This window comes from Rutidosis leptorrhynchoides, chromosome 10 (genome assembly GCF_046630445.1).
Source record: "Rutidosis leptorrhynchoides isolate AG116_Rl617_1_P2 chromosome 10, CSIRO_AGI_Rlap_v1, whole genome shotgun sequence".
Taxonomy (NCBI): domain Eukaryota; kingdom Viridiplantae; phylum Streptophyta; class Magnoliopsida; order Asterales; family Asteraceae; genus Rutidosis; species Rutidosis leptorrhynchoides.
Window position 1 is genome coordinate 89,028,966 of NC_092342.1, and position 20,421 is coordinate 89,049,386.

At 33.5% G+C, this 20,421-nt stretch overlaps 1 protein-coding gene across 3 annotated transcripts; it reads left to right on the plus strand.

Annotated features, from left to right (window-relative positions):
* The first annotated feature begins 301 nt into the window (after positions 1-301).
* On the plus strand, positions 302-6,654 carry LOC139872474 (uncharacterized). 3 transcript variants are annotated; one of them, XM_071860357.1, is made up of 7 exons: positions 302-348; positions 582-719; positions 843-919; positions 1,021-1,057; positions 1,722-1,866; positions 2,246-2,435; positions 6,256-6,654. In XM_071860357.1, exons 2-7 carry the CDS (start codon positions 593-595, stop codon positions 6,517-6,519), a joined length of 840 nt encoding a protein of 279 aa, XP_071716458.1. In that variant the 5' UTR covers positions 302-348; positions 582-592; the 3' UTR covers positions 6,520-6,654. The 3 variants fall into 3 exon arrangements, with proteins under 3 accessions (XP_071716458.1, XP_071716459.1, XP_071716457.1); XM_071860358.1 differs by lacking the exon at positions 302-348 and having other exon boundaries at positions 537-719; positions 1,725-1,866; XM_071860356.1 differs by lacking the exon at positions 302-348 and having other exon boundaries at positions 538-719.
* Positions 6,655-20,421: the final 13,767 nt, after the last annotated feature.

A 20,421-nucleotide genomic window follows, 5' to 3' on the forward strand; every position in this document is an offset into this window, starting at 1 on the left:
ATAATTTTCTTTATCTGCAGCTAACAGGTAGCAGGTAATTAGGTAAATGACAGAAGTAAAAAATGATTTCACAGTGAATGATTATTCTTTGTTTGTTTGATTTAATTAAAGATATAAAAACAAAAATTAAAAATCGTGGCCTTTTGTTATCATGACGAAAGGGTAGTAGGCCTATTATCTTACAACTCCATCCCTACTATTCAAATCCAGAGAGTCAAACAGCATAAATATTTTTGTATTATTTATTTATTTATTATTTATATAAATATATACTCCAACTATACCTATCTATCTATATGTATATATGTATATATATGTAAGTTTCTGAAGAACTTTTCTTTGCAGAAGGTAATATAGCTTGACTGGACCCTGTATCAAATTAATTACTGCTTTTTCTCTCTCTCTATAAATCTTTATATGACAGTTTCAAGGTGATTGCAAAGGTGAAAAGGGAAGAGTTTTGAATGGTTCTTGAAGATTATTAAATAGTACATCCAAGTGTTGAAATTTTGTATTTTGTACTAGTATTTTTTTAAAAATAAAAAGATTTTTTTTAAGAAAACCTTTTTAATTTTGAAAAGATTAATAGAAGATGGGAAGTTGTGGAAGGAATGGAGCAGTGAGACAATATATAAGATCAAAGGTTCCAAGACTAAGATGGACTCCAGATCTTCATCAATCTTTTGTTCATGCAATTCACACACTTGGTGGTCCTGATAGTAAGTCTTTTTTTGTTACTTAATTTTTTTTTTTTTTTTTTTTTTTTTACTCGTATGATCAAAAAAGTATTTCTCTGTAATATATGGTTGATTTTTTGGATGATGATGGTGTTATGTATGTAGAAGCTACACCCAAGCTTGTTCTTCAGATGATGGATATTAGAGGACTCACTATTTCCCATGTCAAAAGTCATCTTCAGGTTCACCTTTTTTTATAAAAACTTTTAAAGGGAACAAAAACTATTTTTACAAGTGAGCATGTTTGTTTTTAGTTGTATTAACGGAACTTGTTAATTAACAGATGTATAGAAGCATGAGGAGTGATGACCATAAACAAGGTATACTTCTTAATTTCTCTTAAAATATTTTGTGACACTAATAATTTAAGTAGATTTTTTGTGTATTAGATTTGTATTAGATTTGTCTTAAACAAGGTATACTTCTTAATTTCTCTTAAAATATTTTGTGACACTAATAATTTCTCTTAAATTTGTGTATTAGATTATGTAAGTAGATTTTTTGTATTAAAAGAGTCTTTAATTAGTGATAATTTAATAGGAACCTTAGTCCAAATTGTGACACTAATAATCATAATAATGTTATACGGAGTACTATATATATACATATACATTTACTATCTGCTTCTCCTAAAATGTGGTTTGGTTGACCAAAATAGAATGAAAAATATCAACCTTGTCCTACTTCTAACAATGGAAAATCTTTGAAGTTTCCAAACATTCCCTTACCAGAGTTATTTCTATAGATTAAAATCCCATGTTACATTTATTTATTATTATTAAAAAATAGGATTCTTACAAGTATAGTTATAAGTCATAACACACACAATTAACTTTGCACTTTTTTAAAAAGGAAAGAGTTTCATATCTTTTTCTCATATCCTAACTTTTTGTTTGTTTCTGTTTATTGTATTATGTGGGGACACTGTTTTGGTGTTACTTATGGTAACTTATAATGATCATGATTTATGAAAACTTATATCAGAAGATGAAGATCCCAATTACATTGGATCACACAGAAGACAATCTCATGAGGATCTTCATGATGGATCTCTTGATCATGAGCATCACTTGAAGCCTACCTTTCAAGATTCACATCCTCACTTCTATTATACTCTCCCTTCCAAAAGGTTAAATCCCTTTATTTTTTATATTAATATAAAAAATAAAATATATTCACTAAATAGCCACATTATTTTTATTTTGAGCACAATATTACACTAGTGATTTGTCTTGAACCTTATAGAAAAAGGCCTAAACAATAGTGTTTTATGAATGGCATACAAATTGAACAAATAGTATACAAAAAATAATATATTGAGATAGTAGTTATTATTACTACAAAAAAAGTTCAAAATTTGAAGCTTGTGTTATTAATTTGTGACGCCTTATAGAGTGAAAAACTATTCACAATTAATTGGTAGTGTATGTGTATATACATGTATTTTATTTGCTTGTTGAATTTACATATAGTTTTTCATATGATTTGTTTTATGTGTTTTATTATAGAGGAAGATTGGGTACAAGAAATGGTATGCAAGGGTGGTGGGAAACTGAAGCAAAAAGTGAGCAAGATGAAGCTGCAGGGAATCTCACATGGCATCAGCCTCCTCCTCCTCCTCTTTCATTCACACATTTTCTGCTGTATCCTTCTTTTACCCATGTAAATGCTCTTCATCCACAATCTGACTTGCTAAAGGTACTCTCTCTCTCTCTCTCTCTCTCTCTCTCTCTCTCTCTAATTATATATATATATATATATATATATATATATATATATATATGGGTTATTAGTAATACATAATAATACATATAGATTAATAGAATAGGCTAATATGACTACATGTCTACCTATGAGTGTTTATATTCCTTGTGAATGCCTAGCTATAGTACGTTATCACCTAATAATCTAGGGGTTGGGGTCGTTGTATTTTCACAAGAGGCCTCACATTCGAACCTAGATCACTAGGGTTAGAAATGATCATGAGATAATCCGGTTAGGATGCGTGACTAAAAATGTTGTACTTTTTATGTAGCTTCAACATGATCATGAGATAACCCGGTTAAGACACGTGACTAAAAATTATTTACTTTCTGATGTAGCTTCAACATAGAAAACCTTAAAAGAAAAAGTTTATGTAAATGCCTAGCTAGCTACCTATATCAAGATATATTATGCATTGAATATTAGTATGGTTGTATTTGAGAGCATTTATTACCTTCTATGGAGTAATAGTGTTACGATATATACCGAAACTAAATATACTTTAAAACCTGATTGTACATCGAAACACACAAAGACTATATACTCATGGGGCAGATGTATTAGCTTAGCAGTGGTAGCACGTGCTACCAGTGAAATAATTATCTAGTGGAAATATTTTGGGCTCTTAACCAGTGACACAATTGAAATGTGTGAATTTTTTTTAGTGACACCATTGGATGACGTAATTTTTTTGCATTTTTAACTAATGACACTCGTGACTATGATTCATAATCCGCCATCTATATACTTTTACTGATCATATATACTATGTTTGTCGAGTTTGTAGTTATGACTTATAAGTTGTGTACAAGTCTTTGGCAAATGCACTAATAGTTGAAAGTGAAATATGTTAAACACGGTCAAATTCCACACAACAGATAAACACTGTTAATTAAGGTAAAAGGGATATTTGCATCTATTAGAAACTGATCTTATTTTGGAATCAGATTAGAAATTCTTTTAATTTTTTATGGCAACTACATTTTGGAACCAAAAAGGTTCCTTGGCCGTGGAGAAGATGGGTGTGGGTCCAAGAACTCCACTATTGTGATTTTTTTTTTACAAATATTATGTAAATTGTATAAGATACCACTAAGTTAAAAGATAGGATCCCATATATTTTTAAATTAATAGTTTTTTTTAAAAAATAATCATTATTTAGAAATTTATTTACAAAGTATTACTCAAATTGTATAGGACGCCATCAAATTTTAAAATCACCATTGTTCCTTCATATTGTTTGTTTGGTTTGTGTGATGTATTGCATTACATTTTGTATTGCTTTGATATGTTCTTTTATTTTAGATGAAAATTTCCCTAATTATAAAGTTTAATTTTTCCAACAACAAAAAAATATAACATATATATATATATATATATATATATATATATATATATATATATATATATATATATATATATATATATATATATATATATATATATAGGGGCAGGATCAATGGGGAAGTAACCAATCGGGGGGAAGCAAAAAATAATTTTTTTTTCGTTTTTTTTTGAAAAAAAAAAATTTCGGCATCAAGATCACACGAAAATATGAACATTTAGAAGAGACACTTCGTGATGAATGTTATTATTTAGGCTGGAAAACGATCGACAAAAATAACATTCAAGATAATATTGTTCGTGAAGAATATGAACGTTTTTTTTCATGTTTTGTGAAGTAAAATTTAGCCCGATTTAGAGTTTAGGGTTTAGGGTTTAGGGTTTGGTGTTTTGGGTTTGTGGAATAAACCCAAAACACCAAACCCTAAACCCTAAACTCTAAACCGTTCGTGTTAAAAACTCAATCTAAATCCTAAATCTAAACCCTAAATTTCTAAACCCTAATATCTAAACCCTATAAACACTAATATCTAAACCCTAATATCTAAACCCCAATAGCTAAAACCTCAAAATACGCTCGAAAAACACGATAATTGTTATACATTACTTCTTCGAGCGTTTTCCCGCCAAAATAAAAACATTTATCACAAAGTGTCTCTACTAAATGTTCATATTTTCATCTCATCTATAATGTTCGTGAACAAAGTTTTTTCAAAAAACGAAAAAAAAAAAAAAAATTTTGCTTCCCCCCGCTTCCCCCAAATGGTTACTTTTCTCTTGATCCTACCACTATATATATATATATATATATATATATATATATATATATATATATATATATATATATATATATATATATATATATCTTATATTTTTATATTTAATTTAATTTAATTATATTTTCATTTAAAAGAAAATAATTAATTATAGTTATAATTTAGCCTGTACAAGCATCTCTAGAATATAATTATGATCCTGATATGAATGTAGCTTGCACTTTTATATATCTTTGTAACACACATAATTTATAGGCATGAGTATGTTGTACCAAAATGCATGAGTGAGTTGTACTGTAATGTACATATGAATAGCAGCTTTTAAACTCTAGTAAACAAAGTAGGATGATTTCATGGCATGCATATGTAGCTTTCAAAGGCAGAGAATATGCTGCTGTTGCTATAAAAAAACCTGTTTGGTTGCTTGGACATTGATACTTTTTCTGGTCTTTGTTTTTACACCCAAACTACTTCTAAGAAAGAATTTTGTACTTACCACATTGTCTTGTCAAAACATATACGGAGTATATATATTTGTATATTTATAAATATACAACACGAATCTTTTATATCCATGAACTCACATTGTTGATGTGTATGGCATAAAGCTAAAATGAAAAACAATTTTTATTCTGTCTCTTATATATATAATAATTTTATTTTATAATAAATAAAAGGAAACTAAAAATGTAACTTACCTAGTCTTATAAAAAGTTATTTGTGGTCATGGTCGGTTTTGTTTGGTGCGGAAAATAAAATTTGGATACACCTTTTTGGGTGAAGATTTTCAATAATATTAAGGGGTTTGGTAGGAAATTAGGCACTCATTGATTTTTGTTGGTTTTTGATATATGATGTTATGTTATTAAAGGTGTCTTCTGTCCAAGTTGATTTTGATTTGGTTGACAATGAACTTGGTTTGATCTCGAATTTCGGCTATTTTTGAAAATAGAGGTGAGTTGTATATAGGTAAGGTTAACGTATGATATATCCTTATTATAAAAAGAAGTTGTAACTATTACATATTTCCACACAACATATCAATAATAATAATTAATAAGTTGATGCAATTCACCTTTATGATAATAAAAAAAAAAAAGATACAAATTGTATATTTATCAAGAAACAAACAATTTTCACTTTTATGAAATTGAGGTTTTTCATGTGATAGAGTAATTATAATGTGTGTATGTATAAGTAGCCATAATTTCTTTTTTCTTAAAGTTATCATATATTGGAAGTTTAATTAGAAGAGCTATACTAGTACAATAGAGTGTGATACAACAAAGAAAGATTACATACAAACCTTGATTTGCAAGGGTTGAAATGTGCTAGCATGAAACACCTAAAATCTTTGACCTTTTCCTAAAGCCCATTTATTTAATATTTAGTTATTATTTAATAATTAATATAATATAATATAATATAAATATAATATAAATATAATATAAGATGATGATGATGATGATGATGATGATGATGATGATTCTAAAGCAACATAACTTTGAACCAAACATTTAATTTAAGATGATGCACCGAGCAACAACCCGGCTTTGCCCTCAGTAATTGCATACAAGTTGCCAGGCAACCTTGAATAAAATTTTGATAACATTCTTTAAAAAAAAAAATTTCAGGTGTCCGAAAAAGATGAAGGAAATATCGGATCATATAAAAGACGGAAGTTGGACAGCTTGGGAAGTGTTGAACTTGAAGATGAAGATCGATTAATGTTGACACTATCATTACATCAACACACGACACAACGAAGTAGTACTGGTTCTTCAACTAGCGAAATCAGCGAAGTTTACTCAAGGCCTAATGTAGATGACAGCTCAACGAATAAGTGTAGTGTTAATTTAGACCTATCGATTTCCTTATGTGATAGTAGTTCAGGTTAAATGGAAGTTTCTTTTAGTTGACATAGTTTGATTATTAATCAATTATCTATTTGTTGGTTTTAGTGAGCATAGGCATAGTTATTAATGTTACTTAATTTTTGTACAAATGGTTCGAGGCTGATTCGAAGTATTCCGTAAGACTATTTGTAGTGGTGTGCGGTGTTGGTTGTTTTTTGCACTTTTTTGATGATTAGGGTGTAGTGTGGGGTATTGGTGGTGTTGGTTTTTGGTGTGAGTTAGGAGTATTATGATAATGTGTTAAAATATAATAATTAGATAAGTAATAAAAATAGATAAAAATAATATTTTTAAATTAATAAGAAATCAATAAAATTCAAGCAACATGGCTCGTTGCTTTCCAACCAACATCGCAAAACGCCTCAATACAACGCATCAATACTGGAGCTGTTTCACGTTGCTTGGTTGCCACCTAGACAACAAACGCCGTTGTCAAAGGACGATAGAGATGGTCTAATAGACTAAATGTATGGTTCAGATGGCTCTCTTTGAAGTACAATTAAAAAAGTATTAGTGTAATAAAGTATTAGTGATGGCTTAAAGAGGTTTCATGTTGATATATTCTCTTTCTTTATTTTTTATTTTATTTTTTTTTAAAAACGTTTTTTTAGCCATTCTGATTGTAGCATGGCTAGAGATTTTTTATGTTGAATTGTTGATCGTGCATCAACTTCAGAATTTTCACTCCCTGTTGATGTTGATATTGATATTGTTGTCACTAGATAACCATAACCATAATATATAGATAAGATAAGATATGCAGTATAATAACTTAACTGTATATAAACAAATTTATTAAACAATGTATACGTAAAGTCAAGATAATATATTGGTGGCTGAAGAATGAAAAATGTTAAAGAAATTGGGTCCCATCCTTTTTGACTTCATCCTCCAGGCTTTGAATTAAAGGAGACAGAATTAGACCTGTTGGATTCATAGTCATGTGATGGTTATAGTTTTATATGAGTTAACATCAAATTAAAAACGTTGCTTATAAAAGGTATGTTGACCAAAGTAAGATTATGATTCATGAAATCCTGAGAGAAACTATAATTTTTTTTTTCCAAAAAACAACGAGAACTTTTATTAAAAGTCGGTAAGACCCTAATAACAAAAACGCAAAACAAAGCCAAGGGTTCACAATTAACCATTTTACCGTCGTTGATCTCCCGCCTTATAAATTTGCTGGATCTATTTTTGATTTTGGAAGATAGAACGTTAAAAGAACCGTCGCCCATCGAAGTACCCAACGAAGGCGGAATAAATCTTTGATCCGCCAATTTTTGGAAAAAATCATTCTTCGAAGGAGCACTTGCTACTCTTAAGGACTCACCTTGTAACTATCTTGAAAACCCATGAACAACTTTTGAATCGCTTCATCATAATTCAAATCTTCATTGCAATTTCTAAGCTTAAAACCCGACTTGGAATCCTCTATCGCCTTCTTGTTCTTTCCCTCAATTACGGCACCAAGTTGGACTTTGGAATATGATACGCGACATTTTAAAAAATGTGGTTGATGAAAAATTACTATCTTCTAGTGTTTTAATTTAAGTTGAAGACCTGAAAGTCGTCAGACTTATTATAGAATTGTGTGAGATAGTGAGGTGAAGCTTAATACATAGTTCAATATACATTTAACGTATCCAATAAACCGCTAGATCCAAACACATTTGGGCCCATAGATTGGCTATGGGTTATTTCGGCATGCATTGGTATTTGATTTCAACCGATTGTACAAATCGGTTTTGGTTTGGTTATGATTTTGATATTTTTATTTTAGGTTAACCCAAAACCGGTTTTCGTTTAAACACCTCTCTTTAAATAATACACTGATTTTTGTTAATGTTATGTATATATTTTAAGGAAATTGATTAAAATGTCCTCGTTCCGGAAAGTGTTTAATATTAAGTCGTCAAATAATGGTAACTGCAAAAATGTCCCTCTCCACGCACCACGCATGATGCGTGATGACATGTGCATGATGCGTGTTGTCGAAGTTTTAGTAGGTTAATTTTTCCAACAACCTATCTCAAAATTTCAGCAGGTTAATGATTTTATAAATTTAGGTTATTTATATTTACAATTATATATATAATATAAAAAAATTTTAGCTCAAATACCGTTTTTCAAAATTTTATTACATTTTACACTTTTTAAAAAATATAAACAAGCTAATGTTTGAACACAGTGTTACTTGTTCGAATAAGATAAACGACTTCGTAATCGACAAAAATGGCTCGTACTCGTTAACTGTGTTCGAACACCTTTCATTGTGTTCGAACACTACATCGTTCTAACTCAAGGTTCGAACAGAAATAGAACTGTGTTCGTTGAAGGTGTTGTTCGAATGCAATAAACTTTCAAATTTATGATGTTGAAATCGGGATTTTCACACATAAGGATTTATTTCAAAACAAAACAATAGAAACGCACATAAAGTCTTGAAGCATAAAATTATTACATGCCAAATTACACAACACGACTGTAAGACCCTATTATTTCATCGTACATATGTGTAAATACGGTATGGGTTGAGTGGGTGTTCGTTTCATATTTTAAATAAAAGGCAGAATCTAGACTGGGCGACTGGCGCGCCGCGCAGCCTTTTGGCGCACCGCGCCGACATGCTGTGACAGCTCACTTCCCTTTAAAATTAGATATTTTGGGGGTAAATTGGTAAAATCACATGGGGTCCGACTTTAAGGCCCTAAACTAGTTGTTGGACCCTCATTAACTCCTTTTCCACCTACATCAACCTCATCCATTCAATTTTAGAGAGAGAGGGTTTTTCTAGAGTGAGAGAGCTCAAAATAAGGAAGAAGAAAGTTGAATCGGGTCTAAGTGCAAGCTTTAAAGTTGTTCATCTACCCTCTAGCTATGTTTTGGTGGTAGTGGTATGCTCTAATCTTGATTTCTTAATTTTAATTTGATTATGGGTTGGGGTTTGGGGTAAGTGATGAACCTAAAACCCATTTGTTAGTAAATTGGGTGTTTTGGGTGAATTTGGGTCAGGTAGACCCAAAGATGATTAACTAGGGTTTTCAAAGTAGTAAACTATGTTTATGAGCCTAAATTGGTTAGTTAAAGTACTAGCACACTTATATATATGTAAATGGGTGTTAAGTGGGTTAGTGGGTGACCCGAAATGGGTGTATTGACTTTTAAGTGGTCAAATGGGTCATAATGGACCTAAGATAGTTAGTGTATGTTTAAGATGCATAGACCTTGTGTTGAAAAGTGTTTTAAGACCTAATTTGACAAATGTTAGGGTTTTGGTTATGATTGACCCAAATATTAGGGTTAAGGGTGCAAATGGGTCGAGATTGCACCATGGGTCAAAATGACTATAGAATGGAGTTTGAGTTGGTTGACCAACTTGAGTTTGTGATTGATATTATGTATAATGTAATAGGTACGTTACATTGAAGATTTCCAAGCTTGTCTATCTCTCATCAAGACTTTGAGGTGAGTGGAAAATCTATATATGTATGTATAAGATTTACGTGCCGTATTAATGGTGTCACATAGCCGTTTTGTGACCATGGTTGTGAGGCATAGCCGTTTTGTCCACGTTTTATATTTATGCACATAGCCGTGTTTGTGCATATAGTGGCGAGTAATAGCCGTGTTTTACTCCCACGTTATTATCCGAGTTATTGTGCACATAGCCGTGTTTGTGTACGTGATTGTGAGTAATAGCCGTGTTTTACTCACACGTTGATCAAGTGATGCCATAGCCGTTTTTGGGAACACTTGGGGGTGATGCCATAGCCATTTTTGGAACACCTCGGGGGGTTAGCATACCATAGCCGTTTTTGGGAGCTAACGGTTGTTATGAACATCGATGACTTGTTTTGCGAAGTCATTCCCTTGCGAAGATATTGGTTAACCATGGTTTATAGTTGTTGACGTTAGCATTAAATTATTATTATGAATATTATGCTATTGATGTTGCTAGTTGTACGATTTGATGGTACTAGCTTGTTTATTGAGGCGTTATGCGTTTGTATGCGTTATATGATATTGTGGATGCGAGTAGGTAAGTCTTATATGCATGCATATATTTATTCTACTCACTAAGCGTTAGCTTACCCTCTCGTTGTTTACCGTTTTATAGGTTCCGGCGTGGATAAGGGTAAGGGCATACGGTTGGATTAGAGATCCCGCTTGTTAAGGGACGCCTCTTGGATGTGTTAGCTTTTGGAGTTTGACCATGACTTGGGTAGTTTAATCCCAAACACCATGCTCATCGTGTTGTTTGGTACTTAAACTTTTTGGTGGTCGAAACTCACGTTACGTATTAAACTCGTAAAACGGCCAAAGTGGGCCCCGCTTTGTAAAACTTATTTTATGTTTGAATTGTGTTACTTTTACATGTTTGAATATGTTGTTAAAAGCGTATTGTCTAATTATGTCGGGAAGTGGCCGATCTTTTTCGCATTTCATGACTTTTGGGACAGACCAGTTTGGCGCGCCGCGCGGCCGCGCCATATGCTGTCCCAGCAAAAAAAAAAAAAAATTTGAGATTTTAACGCGGGTCGTTCGTGGTTTGGTTTGGGTTGTTACAAGTGGTATCAGAGCATGGTCTAAGGGATTTAGGCGACTTGAGATAGGTGCCTAGACTTAGACTTTATTGTGTGTACGCTTTATGCGGGACTTGTAGGACTTTGGGTCTAATCGGGAATTGTTAGTACTTTGGTTTATGTGAACTAACCTTGTGCTAATGGTTTTGTGTTGTGTTTAGCAATCATCAAGCGAGATGGACGTGGTACTAGCAAGTTAATGCGACGTGCTCGCGTAACAATGATTAGCTACCGTTGTTACGAGTGCAAATCGTGTCAAACAAGTAATGTACGAAGATTGTCGAGCAAGATGGAGTAGTGTGGTGTATATGTATATACATATGTGTTAATTCCTTTCGTTTTGTTGTTTAAATCTTTTCCCGTTTTATAGAATGAAGATGAGAAATGGACACGACACCAATGACGGAAGTACGAGTGAGGACGTTGAGTTCACGACCAAAGTTGAGGCCTTCTTTAAACGTCAAAAGGCGGAGTTCCTCGAGGATGTTAAGAAAATATTTCTAGATACGATTGACGAGCAATTAGTCAATGTAGTCAAGGAGCAAGTGAAGGTCGTTCTTCAAGAGGATAATGTGGGAAGACGGGACTTCTTCTATAAGAATTTCAAGGACTCTCAACCTCCCACCTTCGATGGTGAACGGGACCCACTTAAGAGTGCCCGTTGGATCTCCGACATGGAGGGGGCTTTTCGTACGTGTGAATGCCCTCTTGATAAAAAGACGAAGATATGGTTGTAGCATGTTAAGAGGTGATGCTAAATTATGGTGGGACGTGAAGATCCGACTTTATGGCGAAAAACAATGCATGGAGTTCACATGGGATGAATTCAAGGCGGAGTTTTTCGATGAATACCGAACTTCGGCCGATCTTACAAGGCTTAAGGATGAACTACGTTCCTTGAGGCAAGGGTCGATGGATTTGAACACTCTCAAATCCGTGTTTTTGTCCAAGACCCAATTTTGCCCGGAGTATGTCGGGAATGATAAAATGTTGAAAGAAGATTTCTATCGAATATTGAATGATAACTATCAAGAGAAAATTAGTGTGAACGTGGTGAAGAGCTTTGATGAATTGTTCAATATGGCAAAGGGTTTTGAAGCGCTTGTGTTGAGAAAGAGTAGTTTTACTTTTGGAAAGAGGAAGTTCGAGAATTCGAGTCAATCGAGCTTTTCCCACAAAAAGAACAAGAAGGGGTCCGAAAGCGTCGGAAGTGTGAAGAAGGGTGGTTCAAATACTTTTGCGCCTACTTGTTATAGTTGTGGAAAGTCGGGTCATTACGCCCGTGATTGTTTGACCAAGTCGGTCACGTGTTTTAATTGTGGGAAGGAGGGGCACAAGAGGCCGGAATGTCCCGTTTGTATCTCCAAAATTTGTGCCTAGACTTAATATACCGTTAGCTAAATTAAGTCATCCGGTAGAAGTCGAAATAGCGGACGGCAAGACGGTGCTAGTGGTTGATGTGTGCAAAAATTGCGATGTCGTTTTTGGTGCCGAAAACTTTAAGATCGATCTTATCCCGATGACTTTGGGAGATTTCGATATCGTTGTTGGTATGGATTGGCTCGATCATAATAGAGCCGATATTGCATGCCATGAAAAATTTATTCGTGTAAAGGCCCCAAGTGGGGGAGAGTTAATTATTCACGGTGATAAGTGTAGAAGACTTGTGCCGATATGCACTTTTGCACGGGAACGTCGTCTCCTCGATAGTGGTGGCATGGCTTTTCTTGCTGATGTTATGCGAGGCGTATATGAAATAGTGTATATTTTACTAGGAAATACTATTAAATACGATACAATTTTACACAAGATATTTATTTATTTAAAGAATGGATATACTTATACCTTGCTACAACACTTATAGGCAGTATACCTAATCGTACAGTAGTGTAGTTTTTAGTAAGTCCGGTTCGTTCCACAGGGAATCTTTAAACAAAGCTTAACGCTATATTAGTTTTAATTTATAAAAATACAAATATATAAATAAGTAATATTATTATTATAAAAGGGGGATTTGTACCGTTTAATGACCGGTTTGTCGATTTTAAAAACTTTAGTCGCAGTTAAAACCTAATGTAAAATAATAAAAATAAATATAACTTAATTTAAAGCGTAAATTAAATAACGATAAGGAAATTGCGATAAATAAAAGTGCGATAAAATAAAATTGCGATAATTAAAAAGTACGATAATTAAAAGTGCAATTAAATACAATGACAATAAATAAAAGTGCGATAATTAGAAGTGCAATTAAATATAAAATAAAGGAAATTAAATATGAAATAAAAGAATTATGCTTATTTAAACTTCTGTAATCATGATGTTTGACGTGTTGATTTTAGTTTTATGCCCATGGGTTAATTGTCCTTTGTCCTGGATTATTTAATATGTCTGTCTGGTTTTTGTCCATAACAGTCCATCAGTCATAAATATAAAGTGCGAGTATCCTCGTCAAATTATCCTTATATCCGAAGTCAAATATTCCAACTAATTGGGGACTTAAACTGTAACGAGGTTTTAATACTTTGTTTAATAATTACACCAGGTTATCGACTGCGTGTAACCCAAGGTTTTAATACTTTGTTATTAATTATGCCAAGTGTCCTTGTACATAATTTCACCCCTGTTTTAATAATTCTAGTGGCTATTAATCCATTCCCGTGTCCGGTTAAATGAACGATTATTCGTACATATAAATATCCCGCCCATCGTGTCCGATTGAGTGTATATGGTTATTTATAGGGACGTCCAATTGTAAATCTTTATATTAAAATTAACAAACTATCATTTAGTTAAACAAATATAAAGCCTATTAATAGCCCATAGTCTAATTTCCACAAGTGTCGTTCTTTTGTCCAAACCCCAATTATGGTACAAAACCCAATTACCCAATTTTAATATTTTTAGCCCAACATCATGATTACTTCGTTTTAAATAAGCATAATAATAACTTAGCTACGAGACATTAAATTAAAAAGGTTGAACATAACTTACAATGATTAAAAATAGCGTAGCGTTACACGGACAGAATTTCGACTTACACCCTTACAATATGCGCTAACATACCCTTATTATTAGAAATTAAAATTAAAATTAAAATTATATATATATATATATATATATATATATATATATATATATATATATATATATATATATATATATATATATATATATATATATATATATATAATACGTTTGATAGAGAGATTGATGGATATATTGATGAACCAAACACTCGTTTTTATAGGGCATGTGGGCTGGAAAAAGTGCTCATGCGATCGCATGAGCTTTGCCCTTCAGGCTCATGCGATCGCATAGCCAGCTGGGGAGGCTCAAAAGTCTACAAAAACGTGAGCTGCTTATTTATTTATTATATTATATAATATATATAATTAAATTTAATTATATATATATTATATTATATTCTTGTACTCCGTTGACTTGTAATTTTTAGTCCGTTGCGTCGAGCGTTGAGAGTTGACTCTGGTCCCGGTTCCGGATTTTTGAACGTCCTTGCGTATAATTTAATATCTTGTACTTTGCGTTTTGAATCTTGTACTCTTGTAATTTTGAGACGTTTCTTATCAATAATTGGAACCTCTTTGATTGTACTTTGTACTTTTGAGCTTTTTGGTCGTTTGCGTCTTCAATTCGTCGAATCTGTCTTTTGTTTTCACCTTTTATTATTTAAACGAATATCACTTGTAAATAGGACAACTGCAACTAAAAGCTTGTCTTTCTTGAGGAATAATGCTATGAAATATATGTTCGGTTTTAGCATTATCAAATATTCCCACACTTGAGTGTTGCTTGTCCTCAAGCAATATAGTCTTGAAATACTAGAATCACTTCTTTATTTTTCACACTTTGTACATCAGTGATTTCTTTACGGCGGTATAAACAATGGTAGTAACGTTGTGGTTTACAGTCCCACATGACTATAAAATTTAGATCCTTTAAGGAAATTAGATCTTTATGAAAACATTTGATCTTTTGAAAATTAAATCTAGTTTTTTACCCTAGATAAGTTTTCCGGAATAACCCTTCACCGGTGTTTGCAAATTGTTTTTGTGGGTTTAGTGGGTTTCAGATTTGAAAATTTTAGCTCAAAACTTGCGGTTTTGTGTCACCCACTTGCTAACCTTGTATTGGGAAAGCAATACGTCCAGTATACTTGTTCCGAATATTACCTTTCGATAAACTACCTCCTGGTTGTAAAGGAAAGCGTTGAACAAGCAACTGTTAAGGCAATGTCCCCTGACATGCTTTTAATTATGGTCTATAACGTGTCGGACGCAATTACTATCCTTTGTAGGAGCAATAGTAAAGCTCACCCTTATAATTTTCCGGTCTGGCACAAGGTCCTGTCTTTGACCATGCTATGCAACCACCGTTCTTACGGTTGACACCCGATTTGGTTCAGGTGACCTAATGAATTCCAGGTGAATTTCTAGGATTTTACGTTCAATGGTAATGAACGCATTGAAAATGGATTTTCAGAAAACAAATCGGTTTGAAATTTTGATCAAAATATTTTCTCGTTCAAGCTCGAGTTTAGATATCATTGAATTCCATGAGTTTGTAATTCTCAATCTTTAAGTTCAATCTCAAGGATTGAGTAATATTAGTCTTAAAAGCTGATTTTTGATCTTTAAGGAGATTATCCTTTCTGTGAATCTGATTCATTAGTCTTATGAAGCTAATTTGCACGGCGTCCTCCCCATTTTACAAGACAGATCCTCTCATGGTTAGGATAAGTCTGACCACTTGGCGACCCTGTTTGATGCTGAGGTCCATGGATTTCCTGATGATTTTAGTGATGACTTTTCTAGATTTTTCGTCAACCTACAGCTGGTCTGGACGACAACTTCATGACCTAAATCAAGAAGCGCGTTTCTTTTTCGGAAGACTTTACTTTCTTTTAACGATGGAATTGATTCATCGTGTAGATCCATCTTTCTTTCAAATATATTACAGTAAATCGGGTAAAACTGATTAAAATCGTCCAAAACAAAAGTATCTTCAGTTATTTGTTACAAAAATATGTGACTTATGTTTTAAATAACTTGGTAAATTTTCCCACACTTGGCTTTTATTTTATTTTATTTGCCTTTTTATTGTCCTCTATTCCATTTTAAATGAATTCTAACATTTTGGTTTGTTTCTCAATTTATGTCCTTTCCGAGGTAACAATAATTTCGGTGTTAACACCTAGTTTTATCGTTCATAAATATGTATAAACAAGATTTTGAGTTCTTTTAATTGAAAATTTTGAAAAATTTTACTAGAATTGGGTAGTCAGTATATATGACTAGGGCTGCTCTTTGTTATCAGAGAGCACTAGATTCTAATACAACTACTGCGTTACTAGTATTTTTAATGGTAACCAAGTGTTTAAATCAAAAAATTTTTAAAATCCGAAAGAATTTAACCCCTTCCCACACTTAAGATCTTGCAATGCCCTCATTTGCAAGAAATCAGTAACAATTTAAATTATTGATGGTAAATAGCGTAGAAAAATGATTAAATTTTACCAAAGTTTCCAAACATATTGGCATTTGTTTGCTGAATGAAAAATGGTGCACATCATTTGTTCATTCCGTCTTGTTGTTACATCACATTTATTTTTCATCTTGTATTCAAAATTAGTAGCTTTTGCTGAACTTAATGCCAGTCTTTGAAAATGCGCTGTTTTACCCTGTTTTGTACAATCGACAATATACATACATACAAATATAAACATGCATGGCAATTTGAAATGGGACTTAATATCCCACTTTCAAATCCTAAAGGTAAAATATTAGTACACAATAATAATAAAAATGATAAAAATTACATAAATATATCCAATAACATAAGTTTAAACATGAATAATTAAAAAGATAAAAATATAAAAATCATAAAAATAACCAAATGGAACTAAATCAGTCTGGATAGGGGTTCCAGTTCATCTCGTCAGGTGGGTTCCATTGTTGGTTATAGGTGTCCTGATAGGCTTGGTTATAGTCATACCGGTTAAAGGGTGGTCGGATGTCGGGGCTGTGTGGCGGAAAATGAGCAGGTCGAGTAGGCACGTAATTATTTGGTACCTGATATGATAGCTGGCTCATGATTTGGTGCTGATGAACTAACCAGCTATCGTGTTGGCGTCGCCTATAATCCTCGTATACTCGCTCGGAGTTCCACTGCTCGTACATACTATGTCTGGCCGCGCTCGTCATTGCTTCCTCATCTATACGAACGTGGACGTCAAGAATAGCATCTCGAAAGACATCCCTAATGTCTTCCGCTTCCTCCATTTCCTCATCTGAGCCTCTCTCTACCTGAGAATGAGGGCCCTCATAGGGTACTGCCTGGTTGCGTCTACTTTTCAATACCTTAGCACCCACATAAACTTTCAATCCTAAAGGCTCAACCTGTTCTCTATAAAGCTGTAATGGACCCCCTTGGTTCCTATCAACACCTAAATACTCTCCAATGAGAGTAACAAAAATACCTCCTCCTATTATACTCCCGTCCTGCATTCCTTCTACCATTTTAGATAAATAAAAACCAACACAGTAAGGGATATTGACAAAGCTTCTAGGATCCCGAATACACTTTAGGTAGAATAAATCATGTAAGGTCATTTTTTCCTTATTGTGACCTCTCTGTGTAATCGAGTTAGCCAAAAATCTATGAATGATACGAAGCTCGGCTCTGTCAATATGTGTATAGGAGTGTCCTCCCGCTCGTGTAAAAACATCAAAATGTGACATACGCCTCCAAATGGCGTCAGCGTCAAAGTTGCTATCTACCCTTTCACCATAATGAATCAAATTTGTACAATCGGGTAGTAGCAACTCTCCAGGAGTATATATCTGTAAAGCCCTGGCCATGTCCAGCATGGATATTTTGTACATCCTACCGCCAAGGATAAACCTAAGAAATCTTCTATCATCTATTCTAACTATATTTGTATCAAGTGATACAGTACTCATCAACTCAACACACCATTCCTTATATACAGGCCTACGAATGGTGAAAAGACGTTCCCAATCTGTAAAAGAAGAGTTCTCGTACCTCTGAATCAGTAGCAGTCTGACTCTATTAGCTAGCTGAACTCTCTCCAAAGGATCCCAATCGATTACCCTTGGCACCTCTACGTTTTTTGTTACTAATTTGAATTTGTTCCTTGGATATGTCTCGTAATCTCTCCATCTTCTATCAAATCTCAGATTAGGATGCAAAGTGTGCTCAGGAATTGTTGGAAATTCTACGGGCAGCCTCATCGGGAATACTATGAATTCATTAACAAAATGTACCGGATCATAATAAGGTACGTGTTGATCAGGCTGTTGTTGTGGTTCCTGTTGTAGTTCTTGTTCGGGTTCTGGCTCGTGTTGCATTTCTGGTTCTGGTTCTGGTTCTGGTGCTGGAGCAGGTCGTCTAGATGATGATGCTCCTGAACCTCCAGTATCGGCTTTCTGCAAAACACATTAAACACAAAATTTGTGCATCCAAATATGCATTAGTGTTAGCAAAATAACAACTTAAAACAATCATAATAACATGTTAAATTAAAATTTAACTCATACACATTTTCACAAATTTTACAATTCTATACTTTTTCAAATAAGCACATATGGAAATGTAGACAAAGTTCATAAGCATTTAACTCAAATAACATGTCAAAATAGTCATTACTAATAATTAAACAAGTCTCAAATAGCAATTATATCAAATTAATCAAGTTCATGAATTTTCGCCTAAAAAGTCCACTTTAATCTTTAAAAATCATGTTTAGGATCAATGTTTGGATCATTTAACTACCTAAATATGTTACACTACTCAATTATGCAATAATTCATGATAAAAATCGGGCATAACCTGTTTATATCAAAAAGCCCCAAATTGTTCAAGAACACAAACCCTAGATTTCTAAAAATTTTGAAGTTTTTGGCTTCAAATCATGTTAAATAGCATCAATCTAGGTTATACATGCATAAAATACTCACAATTTAACACTAATTACACTAGAAATTAACAAAATTGCATTAGGTAAAATATTGGTAATTATCACAAAAACTAGGAATTTATAGAGTTTAGGGGTGTAATTTTTACCTTTTTGCTGAAGAATGAGAATCTAGGCATGATTAGAACGAAAAATTTGATGAATTACGGTGGAAAAATGATGAAATTTGGTGATATTTTGAGAGAGTTTCGTATATGTGTGTGTGTTGTGGTATAAAAATGATAAAAATTACATAAATATATCTAATAACATAAGTTTAAACATGAATAATTAAAAAGATAAAAATATAAAAATCATAAAAATAACCAAATGGAACTAAATCAATCTGGATAGGGGTTCCAGTTCATCTCGTCAGGTGGGTTCCATTGTTGGTTATAGGTGTCCTGATAGGCTTGGTTATAGTCATACCGGTTAAAGGGTGGTCGGATGTCGGGGCTGTGTGGCGGAAAATGAGCAGGTCAAGTAGGCACGTAATTATTTGGTACCTGATATGATAGCTGGCTCATGATTTGGTGCTGATGAACTAACCAGCTATCGTTTTGGCGTCGCCTATAATCCTCGTATACTCGCTCGGAGTTCCACTGCTCGTACATACTATGTCTGGCCGCGCTCGTCATTGCTTCCTCATCTATACGAACGTGGACGTCAAGAATAGCATCTCGAAAGACATCCCTAATGTCTTCCGCTTCCTTCATTTCCTCGTCTGAGCCTCTCTCTACCTGAGGATAAGGGCTCTCATAGGGTACTGCCTGGTTGCGTCTACTTTTCAATACCTTAGCACCCACATAAACTTTCAATCCTAAAGGCTCAACCTGTTCTCTACAAAGCTGTAATGGACCCCCTTGGTTCCTATCAACACCTAAATACTCTCCAATGAGAGTAACAAAAATACCTCCTCCTATTATACTCCCGTCCTGCATTCCTTCTACCATTTTAGATAAATAAAAACCAACACAGTAAGGGATATTGACAAAGCTTCTAGGATCCCGAATACACTTTAGGTAGAATAAATCATGTAAGGTCATTTTTTCCTTATTGTGATCTCTCTGTGTAATCGAGTTAGCCAAAAATCTATGAATGATACGAAGCTCGGCTCTGTCAATATGTGTATAGGAGTGTCCTCCCACTCGTGTAAAAACATCAAAATGTGACATACGCCTCCAAATGGCGTCAGCGCCAAAGTTGCTATCTACCCTTTCACCATAATGAATCAAATTTGTACAATCGGGTAGTAGCAACTCTCCAGGAGTATATATCTGTAAAGCCCTAGCCATGTCCAGC

What these genes read in the sequence shown, in the direction of transcription:
- LOC139872474 (XM_071860357.1), top strand. Translation starts at nt 593, where the DNA reads ATGGGAAGTTGTGGAAGGAATGGAGCAGTGAGACAATATATAAGATCA. An exon ending in GAGTGATGACCATAAACAAG is followed by an intron (nt 1,058 to 1,721) that starts GTATACTTCTTA and finishes AACTTATATCAG; the next exon opens with AAGATGAAGATCCCAATTAC. An exon ending in TATACTCTCCCTTCCAAAAG is followed by an intron (nt 1,867 to 2,245) that starts GTTAAATCCCTT and finishes GTTTTATTATAG; the next exon opens with AGGAAGATTGGGTACAAGAA.